The following is a 14,882-nucleotide window of genomic DNA, read 5'->3' as shown; positions in this document are numbered from 1 at the left end:
CTTGTGTGCATTCCTTTCTCTTTAGATGGCTTTACCTCTTTAGATGGTTCAGATTTTGGGATTCCAGTAGAAATTCCCTTTGTTTCTGCCGTGCATTAACAGTGGTCCTTTAGGGCTGCTATATTTTCAGTAGAGCAATTATATTAATGATCTTAATTAGCTTCTATAATCTCACTACAACAAAATCGCTCATAGACATCGGTTTTCCACCGGTGTCTATTTGATTTTCGACCGATGTCTATGAAGCCGATGTTAAAAGTCTGCCATTTTAGACATCGGGTTAAAACCGGTGTAGTATCACTTAACGACACCGGTCTTCAAATCGGTTATTAACCGGTGTAGTATCACTTAACGACACCGTTTCATCAACGATGTAAAACCGATGTAATATTACTTTATAACACCGGTTTTACATCGGTGGAAAACCGATGTAATATGTATATATTTTAACAGCACATATTTGATTTTAAAACCGACAATAACAAAAAAAAATACACAAATATTCACAAATTGTACAAATATTCTTCATTCAATAATATCCATAAAATACACAAATATTCACAAATTATATAAATAATCTTCTTACAAGAATATCCATAAAATACCCAAACATTCTTTTTACATCAAAAGCGATACATGTGACAACACAAGGGACACCATTGACGCAATACCTGAAGAACAAGTGATACACTGCATGCAAAATAGCCGAATAGCATAAGAGCAGAGCCTTTAAGCCAGGCATCGCCTTTCTCAGGACTTTCGAAATGAAGTTGGATCATAGGTGAAGTAACAAAGGCCCCCAACAAAATGACCTTTCCAAAATGTGAAGATCAGGGAACCAGTGATGCAGAAGATGGCCCCTGCAAGCTTGGCCCTCCCTCTTACAGTCTTCAAGTTGAGCTTTTCCATCCTGAGCAAAAAAAGACCAAATATAGAATGATATTTGAATGAACTAAATTCACTGTAAAATTACTTGGAATTAATATCTGAATCAACCTCAGTACAATTGCCAATAAGAAAGTAAAAGCAGGAATGACATTGCCCAAGGCACTGGCAACAGTTGGAGAAATGAGATGGAGTCCAACGTAGTATACATTTTGCTGAATTGTTATACCCAACATAGTAAGAATGAATATTTTTAGCATGACACCAAATGAGAAGCTGGGTCTTCGATTCCTATAACCATGAGATGAGTTTAAAAACATTCAATTTGTAGTCATATATCTTATTCTCAACAATTCTAATGAGACATGCTCCTTGAACCTTTCGAGCACATAAGCAAGAGGAGCCAAGATGAGCATGGCAATAAGGTGCCTGTACACTACGAAGACAAGTGCACTTAGTCCTTGTCCTAATGCAAGCTTGCTGAGGATGTTGGATCCAGCATACGCGAACTGGGACACAATCATATAGAAGTATGGAGCACATGCTTTCACAGAGGCCATGATCTCCTCACCAAATTGTTTGTGACAATTTTTATTGTCCTTGGTTCTTTATAAAGGAAGAAAATCATATTGATTCTGTCAAACAAACAAGTCTAAGATAGACAAATGCTTTGAAAGCTAGGAATAGAAAAACAATAAGCCGACGTGATATTAGGCATGGAATGCGGGCTGGCCACATCTCGCTCAACCCATGCCCATTGCCACTTCTAGGGATTGGCACTTAAAACAATAATGACATTGAAGGTAATTTCTACCAATTAAAAGATTTATGCTAGTGGATTAATAAAAAAGTATGACAACAATCTCTACCCGTTATTTCAACAGAAATTTGTCATAATATTGGATGGATAAATGACTGCCTTCTACTACAAGTTGGCAAGCTAATGTTATGTTCACGTACGGAAGACATAGCATGTGGAAGAGTTTTTTTCAAAGTTGCCTCAACTACAGCTTGTTGAATGTTCTGTCTACCAATGTAGTTTAGAAGAATATTTTCTGGAACTTTCTTTCCCTGCCGAAAGCCAGGAACCTGTATGAATAAGGTTTTTTATCAGGAATTGCATGGCATCACAACATACTACTTCAATAATGAGTATTCAAGAAGAAAAGGTAGATAAAGGAATTAGAATCTAGTACTAGAGACAGAAGGTAGAAAAAGAGAAGAAGCTTCCAGTGACATTTAAAAGGCCATTTTTACTTAGCATGGTCTTCCCTCAACTTTAGTTCAGCATAGAAATGACTAAACCCCAGTACAAGCAATTCCAATCATGCTTTAAGTGGAAATAAGTAAATAACAGGTACTGGAAAACATAACTGTCAACAAACTTGGATCGGATGAAAAGATAAAAGGGGAGAACAATATTGAATTCCTTGACATTCCAAAGAAAGAAAGAAGAAATATAGATTAGTATATGTCAGAGCCCAGAGGGCTTAGTAAAAGTTAGGTAGCATATTCAAATTTTTCTGATTACTATAGAGTGATAATGATCAAAACAGAAAATGGAAAATAATTTAAGTACAAAATTATCCTACAGATGAATTCCTATTCATCCTGTAACAGTAATAGACCCCTTAAATGACTGCATACTGAAAATAATACCTTTGCCTTCTTAGAAAATCCATCTAAGACTTCTCCGTAACATTCTTGGCTTATTGCTGGAGGAACTTCTACGCTTAACCTAATCTGCAAATAAGATGAGCTATCAGGGAATTGACATAACCATACTTCCTGGACAAATTGATTCTCGTGAACTTGTAGGACTAACAATCGATTGAATGCACTCAGGCAAGGGGAAGAGAGATAGCAAGAAAGCTATAGCCTTGAAGCAAGATTTCCTCTTCATTTCAATTGCCAGATGAACAAAAAAACATATTTCCAAATTATACGAGAAGATAGGTAGAAAGTAAGAAAATTATAGCCTTGAAGCAAGACTACCACTTCCACTTGACTATCAGATCAATTAGAAGTAAAAACGATTTAGAAGGTAGAAAAAGGAAAGGTACAGACAGTGGAGTGAGGCCCTTTGGTCTCCGTCACAATGAGGTCGGCTGGCAACTTATCTTTCGTCTTCTGAGCAGCGGAGACACTAACTTGGGCACAGAAAGGCCCCGGGTTTCGCGAGGGAGGTGAGTGAAGGCGCGGGAGGGAAGAGGTGGCGAAAGACAAAGGTTTGGAGAGGGAGATGGGGATAGCAAAGGACAGATTGCAGGAGCGCGAGGAAGAGAGGATGGGCGGGGCGAAGATGCCAACTATCTCCATCTCCAGATGCTGCAGATCCTTCCACCGCCGCACCAGGTCCAGGATTCGAAGGTCGTCCTCCAGCATCAGGTTGTCCGGCAAAGCCAGCGCCTTCAATCTCAGGCATCTGCGCTAATAATCGATGAGCAAATTCGTCGAACAGGTAGTGAGCGATGAGGGCGACGAAACCAGAAGGAGGCGTAGACTCACTTGACAGAGGCATAGGCGAGGTCGTGGATGGAGACGGCAGAGGAAAGGGGGAAGGCGAGTTGGTCAACGACGCCGCGGGAGCGGTGGAGGGCGAAACGGAGGAAGGCGGAGAAGGAGAGGGGGGAGTGGAGGCAGTAGCGGAGCGCAAAGGCGCGGGAGAAAGGGCTCCAGGGCGTGAAATCGAGGGAGCGGAAGTTGAGGCGGCGCCAGCAGCTAGGGTCGAGGGAGGCGCGATACCCGAGGCGGCGGAAGGGGAAGAGGGAGATGAGGCTGAGGTTTAGGTTTAGGCTGAGAGAAGGGGCACGATATTGGTTTAGGTTTGGAGGGAATTTTGTGAAGTGTTGTAAATTTTGGCCGGTGAAAAAATTAAATTATATTTTTTTGTTCATTAACACCGGATTTTAAAAACCGCTGTTAAAACCAGTGTCCATTAACAAAAAAAAAGGCGCTGATAGACACCAGCTAAAAAACCGATGTCTATGAGCGAAAATCTGCGCTCATAGACACCAGTTTTTAGAAAAATCGGTGTAAAATACTCAAAGACATCGGTTTTTGCTTAAAACCGTTGTTGTTCCACCGATGTCTATGAGGGTTTTTCTTGTAGTGTCTGGTGATGGTTGGAAATTTTATAGCTTAGAAGGTTGGCTTATTTCCTGGTCATGATATCATGTTTAAGTTAAATGAATTGTGCATGATTTTAATTATGTTAATACTCTTAATTAGTTTCTATAATTTTGTGAAATTGGTAATTCTACAGCTTGTAAGGTTAGATTGATTTCTTATCATGATATCATGTTTTGGTTCTATATAAATTGTGCATGTTCTAAACTAATTTATATAATATTCAGTTCATATAATAATGTTTAGGAATGGAAAATCTAACCATGTTTAAGAGATAAATTAGTAGGTTATGTTAGTTTTGGTTCTATGCTTTTGCATGCTACAAACTCAATGCATGTTTTATTGGTAACGATTATGCATTTCTCTTCTTGTTCATGCGAGAATTTGACTAACAGAATTTTAGTCCCCTTTTAGCATCTAGTTCCTTTGCTATTGGAATAACATGAGCAGATTTATTCAAGTGAGCATTTATATTCATTCAAGTAGAAGTAGGCATGAACAGATTCATTCAAGTGTGCATTTATATATTCATTCAGTTCCTTTGCTATTTAGGTTTAGTAAATAACATGGACATGTGTAGATTTAGATTTCTAGTTCCTTTGCTATTGGAATAACATGAGCAGATTTCTAGTTTCTTATGTTATTAGATGTGCATGAGTAGCCTTCCTTCTAAAACAATCAGTTTCTAGTATCTTTAGAGCTTAATATGCAGAATTGTGTCAGCTTAATATGCAGCATGTTAGTGTGAAGATTTTTATTAAGTATTAGTGTGCAGAATTCATTTACCCTTAGCTGAACATGTGCAGATTTTTATAAGCATAACATGCAGATTTTTATAAGTATAGTATGCAGATTTTAATATGCGGAATTTTATTAGCATAGTAGGCAGATTTTTGGATTAAGCATTTCAAAGTTAGATTTTGCTTAAACATTTCAGTTTCTTTTAAAGAAGTATTTTTTTAGAAGTATTAACAAGTATAAGAAAGATAAAGAAAAGAAAGAAAAAGGCCAAGGCCTTAAGTAGATCCCAAAGTCAAGACTTTAGGGATTTTGGCACACAAGGTGCTAAAGAAAATGCCGAGCCATTATATAAAAGTATTAAAAGATAACAAATATTTTACTTTTATTAGTGGCACTGTGGTGGACCTTCAGTTGTCCTTGGGTTGGGCTCCCATAGTCATCCCTAGGTTTAGATAAACTAGTAGTAACGGCACGGCCGACGGTCGACGGTCGACGACCCGAGGGTCGCCAAATGGGCCGCCAAATGGGTCGGGTCGTTACAAAAGTAAAAGCACAGTTGTCGGGCCCAAGAAGAAGTTGATTATTATTTTGAAGTATTATAAGTATAAGTTTTTGAACGAGCAAAACGAGTTTTACATAAACATAACGTATTAAAGATTAATTTAGAACAAATGAAATAAGTTTCATATAGTTCTAAAAATCAGTAAGTTTAGTTCTTTATTCTACCATGTTTATCTAGTGGATGAGTAGTTTTCATTTTTACCTATTAGATGAGTAGCATGATTAGCTATTAGAATTACATGAGTAGATTCCTTAGCTTTTCTTTGCTATTAGTTTGACATGAGCAGTTATGTTTATGCTTTATTTCTTTTTAGAGCATATGGTTTCTAGTTCTTTTCGTATACATGCACATTCATGATTTTGTGAGTTAGATAGCGCTTACTAAGCAAATTTTGCTTATAGATTGCACTTCCCATTCTCCAGGAGCATGAGGAAATTATTTAGGAGTGTAAGGACAGTATGAGACAGAGAGATCTAGAATTATTCTAAGTTCGAGGACGAACTTTTTATAAGATGTGGGGAATTGTAACGACCCAAATTTCCTCATTTTGAGCCCCAAAAATAATTCAAAAATATTTAAAAATGCTATAGAAAAATTCTAGAGATTTTTAGGAATTTTTAGAGTATTTTTACGCAATTTTTGGAGTTCGTTTGGTATTTTTACCAAGAGGAAGAAGTTTTAAAATATATATATATATATAAATTTGTTGAAGCCGGGTTTTGAACCCAAGCCCCGGACCCGAATCCGGGCTTAGCCAACCAACTGGTCTGAAAACATTTTGGTAATCATATATGGAACAAATAGTATTTAAAGAATAGTTGGTAACAGAAAAATAATTAGAAGAAAAAAAAGGGGTTTCGGCTGAGGTTCGAACCCGCAAAGCCCCAACCCGGTCCAAGTCTTAAGCGAAACGAGCTAGCCAAAAGACCAAGCAAGTATTTCGTAAACAAATTTATAAGGAATTGGTCTTAAGCCATAACTGAATTAGAAAATACCTAAGTTATAAGAAGAGATTATTTTCCTCTCCCGTGACCTAACCTTTCCCCTCTCCTCCTCCCTTCTGCGCGCGATGGTGTTACAGCTCGAGGAAGACGAAGCCGACGGAGCTAGGGCTCAACTCCAGTGGCCGGCGAAGGTTCCCTTTCGGCGGATCTTCACCAATCGAGACCACCTCGGCAGGAGGGCCCGTAGGCACGAGGAAGCGGCCGGGAAACTCAAGCTTCGCCGCAAACCCTAGATCTCTCTTCTTTGGTTGTAAGCCCAAGAACACTAAGGTAAGTGCTTCCTCACCTGCAGAAGAGTAGTTCGGATTCAGGTAGCTTCTTGTTGATGATTTCAAAGCATGTTTTTAAGAAAGGATATGAATTGTGTAGATTCGTTGTTTAGCATGTGTTTGGTTGCTTCGGGATTTAGTAGTTGCTTCTTCAACTAAGCTTTGTGATGATTTCCGAAGGAATGTTTCAGTCAAACTTAGTGTTTAATGCTCAGGTTTGCTAGATTGCTGGAGAACTTGCTTGAATTCAATTTGTTGCCACTGTGAAAGATCTGTTTTGACTGGAAGTTGTGGTAGGTTTCTGTTGCAGTTCTGTTTTGGTATAACGGTTTGATTTCTATTGAATAGATTTGAGAAGTTTTCGAATCCGAATTGTGTTCCTTGTATTACTTCTACAGGATTGTTGGTTTGAGTTAGTTTCAGATTCGTTTCTGTATCACGATCGTGTTCCTGGTGTTGATGCCGGTCAGATTTGAACTATGTGTATACAATTTAACGTGGTTCTGGTTTTTCGAATAGATGTGGATTTGGTTGGGATTCAAAGGATCCGAGTTTGATTTGAGATTCTTTTGGGATTTCAGAATATATGGTTAAGTTTAGTTTCCTTTAAAGCATGTAGTTTGATTTTGTAGAATGGTATATTATGTTACAATACATGAAGATCAGCCATGTTTTCCTAGGTTTTCAGTAGCAAATCTTTGTTTGGTTGTTTGCTTGTTTAGCTTGTGGTTCTTTGATTCGGATTTTATGGGTTCGGATTTAATTATTGTCTTAGAGTTGATCAGGTTGAGGTTACTCTATGGTCTCAATTCAGCAAGTTGAGTTTCCATGAGTTCCGAACAAGAGCAGCTTCTGTTCCTTTTAGCATGCAATTTGTAGTTTTCCTTATTAATTCCCTGAATATGATTAAGTTTCAGATTTTGTTTTCATGCACGTTTATGCTAGTATAAATGCATTCGGGTTTGCTGTGCATTATGTTTTTATGTATGCAAATTTGGATTGGCATGTCATGAGTTTTATGCCTTAGTTTGGGTGCATGTGTTATAAACAGATAGTTTAGTTTTAGTTCTTAAAGTATGCAATTTTACATTTCACAGTTTTAGTTTTATTTAGCATTGCAGTTCTAGATTGAAACATGCAATTTAATATAGTGCAGATTTTTATAAGTATTGTACGCAAGATTTTTATAAGTATTGTTTGCAGATTTTGATAAGTGTTGCATGCAGAACTCCAATCTTAGAACAGATTTTTATTAAGCTTAATATGCCGAATTTTATAAGCATAGTAGGCAGATTTTTTTTGGTTTAAGCATCTTAAAGTTAGAATTTGCTTAAACATTTCAGTTTCGTTTTAAAGAAGCATTCTTTTGTTAGAAGTATTAACAAGTATAAGAAAGATAAAGAAAAGAAGGAAAAAGGCCAAGGCCTTAAGTAGGTCCCAAAGTCAAGACTTTAGGGATTTTGGCACACAAGGTGCTTATTAAAATGCCGAGGCATTATATATTAGAAGTATTAAAAGATAACAAGTATTTTACTTTTATCAGTGGCACTGTACTGGACTCTCAGTTGTCCTTGGGTTGGGCTCCCATAGTCGTCCCTAGGTTTAGATAACCTAGTATGCAGGACTCTCAGTAGTCCTTGGGCTGGGCTCCCATAGTCGGTCCTTAGGTTTAGATAACCTAGTAAACCCTACTAGATTCGGGACCAGCTATCTCGGGTCTAGTTAGGGATGCGCGCATAGCAAGTACAGTTGCCGGACCCAAGAAGAAGTTGATTATTATTTTGAAGTATTATAAGTATAAGTTTTTGAACAAGTAAAGCAAGTTTTACATAAGTATAAAGTATTAAAGAATAAGTTTAGAACAGATGAACTAAGTTTCACTTTGTTTTAAAATAAGCAAGTTGAGTTTTCTTTTATGCTAGCATGTTATTTAGATTAGCTTAGGGTTCTTTGCTATTTTCTGAGCATGAGTAGCTTTACATGTTTAGCATTTCAGCATGTCTTGTTCTTTTATTAGTAGATGAGCATGAGTAGTCTTCAGTAAGTAATCAGTTAGATCATGTTATAGATATATGTACATGCATATCGAGATTTTGTGAGTTAGATAGCGCTTACTAAGCATTTTGCTTATAGATTGCATTTCCTCTTACTGCAGATAAAGGAAGGCGACAAGGTGGCGCAGATGATGTGTGATGCCAGGACTATGGAAGCCTTGGGACTAGGAAAGAAGTTTTAATTTTAGTTTCCGCATTTTAGTTATTGTAAACATTTGAGTTGTATTTTAAGTTCATGTCATTTGAGATTGTTCTGTTTAGATTGCATGTAGGATGAGTTCAATTTAGTAAGTAGATATTTGTGTGTTTGATACTTATTTAACTGCGTGGGTGTTTGATAAATGTTCCAGCCGCCTGTGGCTGATGTATACTATGCTTGTATCTTGTTTTATAGTCACCTGTACAAGGGAGACTCTGCCGAAATTTTTCGGTAGGATTTCCATGTGATTTTTAATCATACCGGTTAAGTAGAGTTAGTAGTCAAGTAACGGTCATCCTTAGAGTGTAGTAGTAGTAGTAAGAAGGGTGGTCGTTACAGTTGGTATCAGAGCAGTTCCTATTCTCCAGCATCACACATCAGCACCAACCTTGCCGTCTTCAAGTAAGAAAGTATTTAAGTTTTCCTTTTATGCTTTCTTTATTATTTGCAGTATGGAGTAATTGCTTAAATGCGCTTTAGTAAGATAGAAGTTTTGTCTCTCTTATATTCATATACATAAGTATGTTTAGAAAGGATAGAGAAGATATCAAGCCTTCCAAGGACCCCTAATGGGTACGATGCGATATGAATAATAGAGGACCGAGAAGTTAAGAGACTAAGGAACAAAGAGTACCATTAGTGAAAGTCATTTAGAACCAGAAGCACGAGGAAGTTACTTAGGAGCGTGAGAACAATATGAGACAGAGATATCCAGAATTATTCTAAGTTCGAGGATGAACTTTTTATAAGGTAGGGAGAATTGTAACGCCCCAAATTTCCTCAATTAGAGTCCTAAAAGTAATTTAAAAATATTTTAAAATGCTATAGAAATATTCTAGGGATTTTTAGAAATTTTTAGAGTATTTTTATGTAATTTTTGGAGGTCATTTGGTATTTTTACAAAACGAAGGAAGTTTCGACAAAAAAATGTCCAAGCCGAGAATTGAACCCATGACCTTTGACTCGGTCAAAACCCGGCTGACCAGGTGTGCAAACGGAATTTTCTGTTTAGAAAAGGTAGCGAATTTATTTAAGATAGTTAACAGAATATTGGATTATAAAAGGGATAAATTGATCTTGGATTTGTTTGTTTAGAAAAGGTAATGAATTTATTTAAGATAGTTAACAGAATATTATAAAAGAGATAAGTTGATGTTGGATTTGTTTGTTTAGAAAAAGTAGTGAATTTATTTAAGATAACTAACAAAATATTGGATTATAAAAGAGATAAGTTGATGTTGGATTTGTCTGTTTAGAAAAGATAGCGAATTTATTTAAGGAGTTAACAGAAATATTAAGTTATAAAAAGGGATAAGTTGATGCTCTGTTTTCCCGTGACTTAAACCATTCTCTCCTTCTCTTTTGCGTACGATGAAGGAGCTCGGGCAGAAAATGAAAGGGAGTTAGGGCATCATCTCCGGCGACCGACCAAGGTCCTAGAAGCCCTTTTTGTTCGGTTGTGAGTCCAAGAAGCAAGGTAAGTGCTTCCTCACCTGCAGTAGAGTAGTTTCGGATTCATGTTAGCTTCTCGTTTCCGATTTCGAAGCATGTTATTAAGGAGGTAAGTGCTTCTCACCTACAGTAGGAGTAGTTTCGTACCTTTGTTCTTCTTGAATTTGAAGCATAAGAAGCGCTTATAGTGCAGATTTTTAATTAAGCCTATAGTACATATTTTAATTAAGCTTATAGTACAGATTTTTATGTAAGCTTATAGTGCAGATTTTAATTAAGCTTATAGTGCAGATTTTTAATTAAGCCTATAGTGCAGATTTTAATTAAGCTTATAATGCAAATTTTTATGTAGAGCTTATATTGCAGATTTTAATTAAGCGCTTATAGTGCAGATTTTTAATTAAGTCTATAGTACAGATTTTAATTAAGCTTATAGTACAGATTTTTATGTAGGCTTATAGTGCAGATTTTAATTAAGCTTATAGTGCAGATTTTTAATTAAGCCTATAGTGCAGATTTTAATTAAGCTTATAATGCAGATTTTTATGTAAGCTTATAGTGCAGATTTTAATTAAGCCTATAGTGCAGATTTTAATTAAGCTTATAGTGCAGATTTTTAATTAAGCCTATAGTGCAGATTTTAATTAAGTTTATAGGTGCAGATTTTAATTAATCCTATAGTGCAGATTTCAATCAAGCTTATAGTGCAGATTTTTATGTAAGCTTATAGTGCAGATTTTAATTAAGCTTGTAGTGCAGATTTCTTAGAGCTTAAAATGCATATTTCTTTAGAGCAGATTTCTTTAGAGCTTGTAGTGCAGATTTCTTAAGAGTTTATGGTGCAGATTTCTTTAAAGTTTATAGTGCAGATTTTTGGTGGAACTTGTAGTGCAGATTTTTGGTGGAATTTATAGTGCAGATTTTTGGTGGAACTTATAATGCAGTTTTTAAAGAAAAAAATTATAGTGCAGTTTGGTTAAGTATTATAGTACAGAATTTATGTTTGCATAATATGCAGAAATAGTGTAGCATAGAATGCAGAATCTTGATTAGAATAGTATGCAGAATTTTGATTAGCATAGTATGTAGATTTTTGTTTATGCATTTCAAAGTTAGAATTTGTTTAAACATTTCAGTTTTTAAAGAAGCATTCTTTTATTAGAGGTATTAACAAGTATAAGAAAGATAAAGAAAAGAAAGAAAAAGGCCAAGGCCTTAAGTAGATCCCAAAGTCAAGACTTTAGGGATTTTGACACACAAGGTGCTCGTTAAAATGCCAAGGCATTTAAAGAAGAAGTAATTAAGATAAATCATCTTATAAATCAGTATTTTACTTTTATCAGTGGCACTGTGCTGGACTCTCAGTTGTCCTTGGGTTGGGCTCCCATAGTCGTCCCTAGGTTTAGATAACCTAGTAAACCCTACTAGATTCGGGACCAGCTATCTCGGGTCTAGTTAGGGATGCGCGCATAGCAAGTACAGTTGCCGGGCCCAAGAAGAAAGGTGATTATTATTTTGAAGTATTAAAGTATAAGTTTTCAAACAAAAGAAATAAGCTTCACATAAGTTTAAAATTCAGCAAGTTTAGCTTTCTTATATACTGACATGTTGTTTAGATTTGCTTACATGTTTAGTATTTCAGTATGCTATGTTTCGTTTGCTATTAGATGAGCATTTAGTTTCTAGATTTCTTTTAGCTTACATGCATACTCAAGTTTTGTGAGTTAGATAGCGCTTACTAAGCAATTTTACTTATAGATGCATTTCCTCTTACTGCAGATAAAGGAAAGGAAAAGCTATAGTAAAGGAAGGCGACAAGGAGGTGCGGATGGATGTGTGATGCCTTGACTATAGAAGCCTTGGGATTTAGCATAAGAATTTATTAACAAAGAGTTGAGTAGAATGTATTAGATGAGTCATTTAGTCTTCCACTGCTAGTTAATTGTATGTTTTGAGTTCTCCGAGAGTTTTAGGAATTTCTATCAACATGTGAACAAGGATAGTTAAGTAAAGTTAGTAGTCCAGTAGCGCTCCGCCCTCGCAGACTAGTAGTGAGGAGGGTGGGGTGTTACATAAGCCTTGGCCATTACCTCTTCTTCCTTCCCGAGCGCGCACAACCTCTTCTTCTTCTTCTCCTCTGCCGATGCCGACCCTCTTCTGTTGTGCCCTAGCGAGCCGCGAACCACCACCGTCGCTCTTCCTTGCCGCACACCGGGACCCCCTTCCTCCTCCCTATCCAAGCGCCGGTGACGCGCGAGCACAGCCGAGCAGAGACCTCCCTTCTGGCCGACATCACCGCCCCTCCACAGCCCTAGCGCCGACCACCGCTTGTTTCTCTGAGCCTCTTCATCGCACGGTGCCACCCCGACTTTGCTGAGTTCAGCCGTCATTGGAATGGGGGAGGTCCTCACTGTGTCGATTGTTGGACACCAGGTTCTGCCGAGCCACCTACAAGCCATAGTTTTCTTCATTCGTGCCCTAGCTTTGATCAGCATTACCTGCTACTTCACCTGCCAGATGGAGCCGATCTAGGTCCACTGTTGGTCCTTGCATTACTGACACAGATCTATGGTAAGGTTATCAAATTGAACTTGAATTGGTTTATAGGATTGACTAAAGTTTGATTTATCTAAGTATGGGTCTAGGTACAGCACTAGGTTGGGAAATTGGAGTTGGATGACAGCAGCTCCATTTGGTATCGGCTACCCTTTCCAGCAGAAATTCATTAAGGGCTGTGAACTTGAGATATGATGTAGGAATCTTAATACCTTTTGTAATTGATGTGGTCTATGAATTTAGAATGGAACATGTGGTTGATCATGTTTTAGATTCAGTGTAATTGGATTTAGGTCTTTGGATTGCTATCTAATGGTTTGTTTGGGGTTAAGGTAACTAACCCTAATTGACCATGGGATTTAATTAGGGTGTATTGATTTAGATTGTGCGGATTAGGGTTTTCCCTAATTTAGTCTTGTAGATTTTATTTAGCTATTTAAATTCTTATGAATGTTAGCTAAATAAAAATATATATTGATTGACACAGGACCTTGACGCGAGACGATATCTCGACGTCAGATTTGGACCGGATACGATCCTTTCTTTTTGGAGGCGGGTACTTTTGACTTATGTCATTTGATATACATAGTAGTGAATTTAACAAGTTGCATTAATTATGTTCTTATTTGTTCCGGTTAATCACTACCCGATACTTGTTACATGATTGATTGATTGCTTGATTTGCATCTCATGTATTCCTTACCTGCTGATACATGCTTATGGGGGTAGTGATATACCATGCTTCACCATGTTCAGGACCTAGGTTTTATACCTTCTGTGTACCTTTGATTTGATTTGATTTGTTGACCTATGATGTACTTTTATATATATATGGATTAGGTCAGGATATTTTGTGGTTAGTGCCATGCACCATTTGCATGATTGCATGCTGTGCGATAGTTCGCTCCATTATTGTTGAGCACATCGCCAGTTACATGGATCTACACACACCACCACTCATGGGTTAGTGGTCGATTCAGGCAGAGTGTGTTGCAGCAGGGACTCTGTTAGGCACCGTTGGTCCGCTCATGGGTAGTGTGACACAACGTGTTATCCGGCAAGGATTCCTCCCCGTCATTTTGTACCGAGAGATGAGAGCATTGCACTCCCCCATTTATGATTTGGGGTAGGAGGATAGGTGTACTCCGATAGCATCCCGTCCACTCGGTCACTCATCAGGAGTAGTGATGACAGAGTGCACGGTTGTCATAGCCCTACCCACTCGGCCTCACTATTGTGTGTGAGATGATCGACTGGCGTCAGGGGTGACCAGGACGCATCATTGGCATCATATGCATGATGCATTTATTGCTTGTGTTTGTGCTTGCTGCATTTATATGCTGTATATTGTTTGGATGCCTATGTTTGACATGCATACAGGATTTCTATGTCATTCGGATTGTTTGTCCTTATACCTAGGTCCTGGTTAGTACAGTTTTTCTCCTGTTTACTTCAGTTGCATTTCATCCTTTTATATCAGGAGACTGTACGCATGATTAGTGCTAGATGTTATTTCCCTACTTTGTATATCAGTTGTACCTGCTGAGTGTTGGACTCACCCCGCCTCCATTGTTGTTATTTTTCAGGTTGATACTGTCAAGAGAGAGTTCCAGTTGCTGGTCCCTTGCAGACCACGAGGACTTGTGGACTTTTTGTTTTTTTTTAGTTTTTTGTTCTTATTTGACTATGTTTAGACTTGGTTTGTTTGATACTTGGATATGGTATGAATTTTTGTGATGTCGATGGATTTGGTTTGATTTGCTTTTACTACATGCCTGCCTAGACGGCAGAAGAGGTAAATTGATTCTTATCGTCGGATTTGTGTTTTATGAGTGTAGTTCAGTAGGGTGGATTTTGAGTCTTCATATTGTTGCTTATTAAAATGCGTGGAATGTCTGTGTATTATATTTTATTTACTGTTATTATTCCAGCCGCATGTGGCTGAGGTATATGGATTTGTAGAAAGTTTCAGATTGTTCATCGTATAGGGGAGATGCTGCCGAAATTTCTTCGGACAGGGACTCCTCCGGG

At 37.6% G+C, this 14,882-nt stretch overlaps 1 protein-coding gene across 1 annotated transcript; it reads right to left on the bottom strand.

Moving 5' to 3' along the window:
* Positions 1-613: 613 nt before the first annotated feature.
* On the bottom strand, positions 614-1,172 carry LOC122021623 (WAT1-related protein At4g30420-like). The gene is made up of 2 exons (XM_042579764.1): positions 997-1,172; positions 614-910 (listed from the first exon to the last, which is right to left on the bottom strand). The coding sequence occupies exons 1-2, from the start codon at positions 1,143-1,145 to the stop codon at positions 751-753; spliced, it is 309 nt and encodes a 102-aa protein (XP_042435698.1). The 5' UTR covers positions 1,146-1,172; the 3' UTR covers positions 614-750.
* Positions 1,173-14,882: the final 13,710 nt, after the last annotated feature.

Source organism: Zingiber officinale, chromosome 9A (genome assembly GCF_018446385.1).
Source record: "Zingiber officinale cultivar Zhangliang chromosome 9A, Zo_v1.1, whole genome shotgun sequence".
Classification (NCBI taxonomy): Eukaryota; Viridiplantae; Streptophyta; class Magnoliopsida; order Zingiberales; family Zingiberaceae; genus Zingiber; species Zingiber officinale.
The sequence above is the reverse complement of the archived record's forward strand: the minus strand, read 5'-3'. Positions and strand labels throughout refer to the sequence as shown.

Bases quoted from the DNA above. Each gene is read 5' to 3' on its own strand.
- LOC122021623 (XM_042579764.1), bottom strand. From the start codon at position 1,145: ATGCTAAAAATATTCATTCTTACTATGTTGGGTATAACAATTCAGCAA. The intron at 911-996 runs GTTGATTCAGAT...TTTTTTGCTCAG, and splicing joins TTATTGGCAATTGTACTGAG to GATGGAAAAGCTCAACTTGA.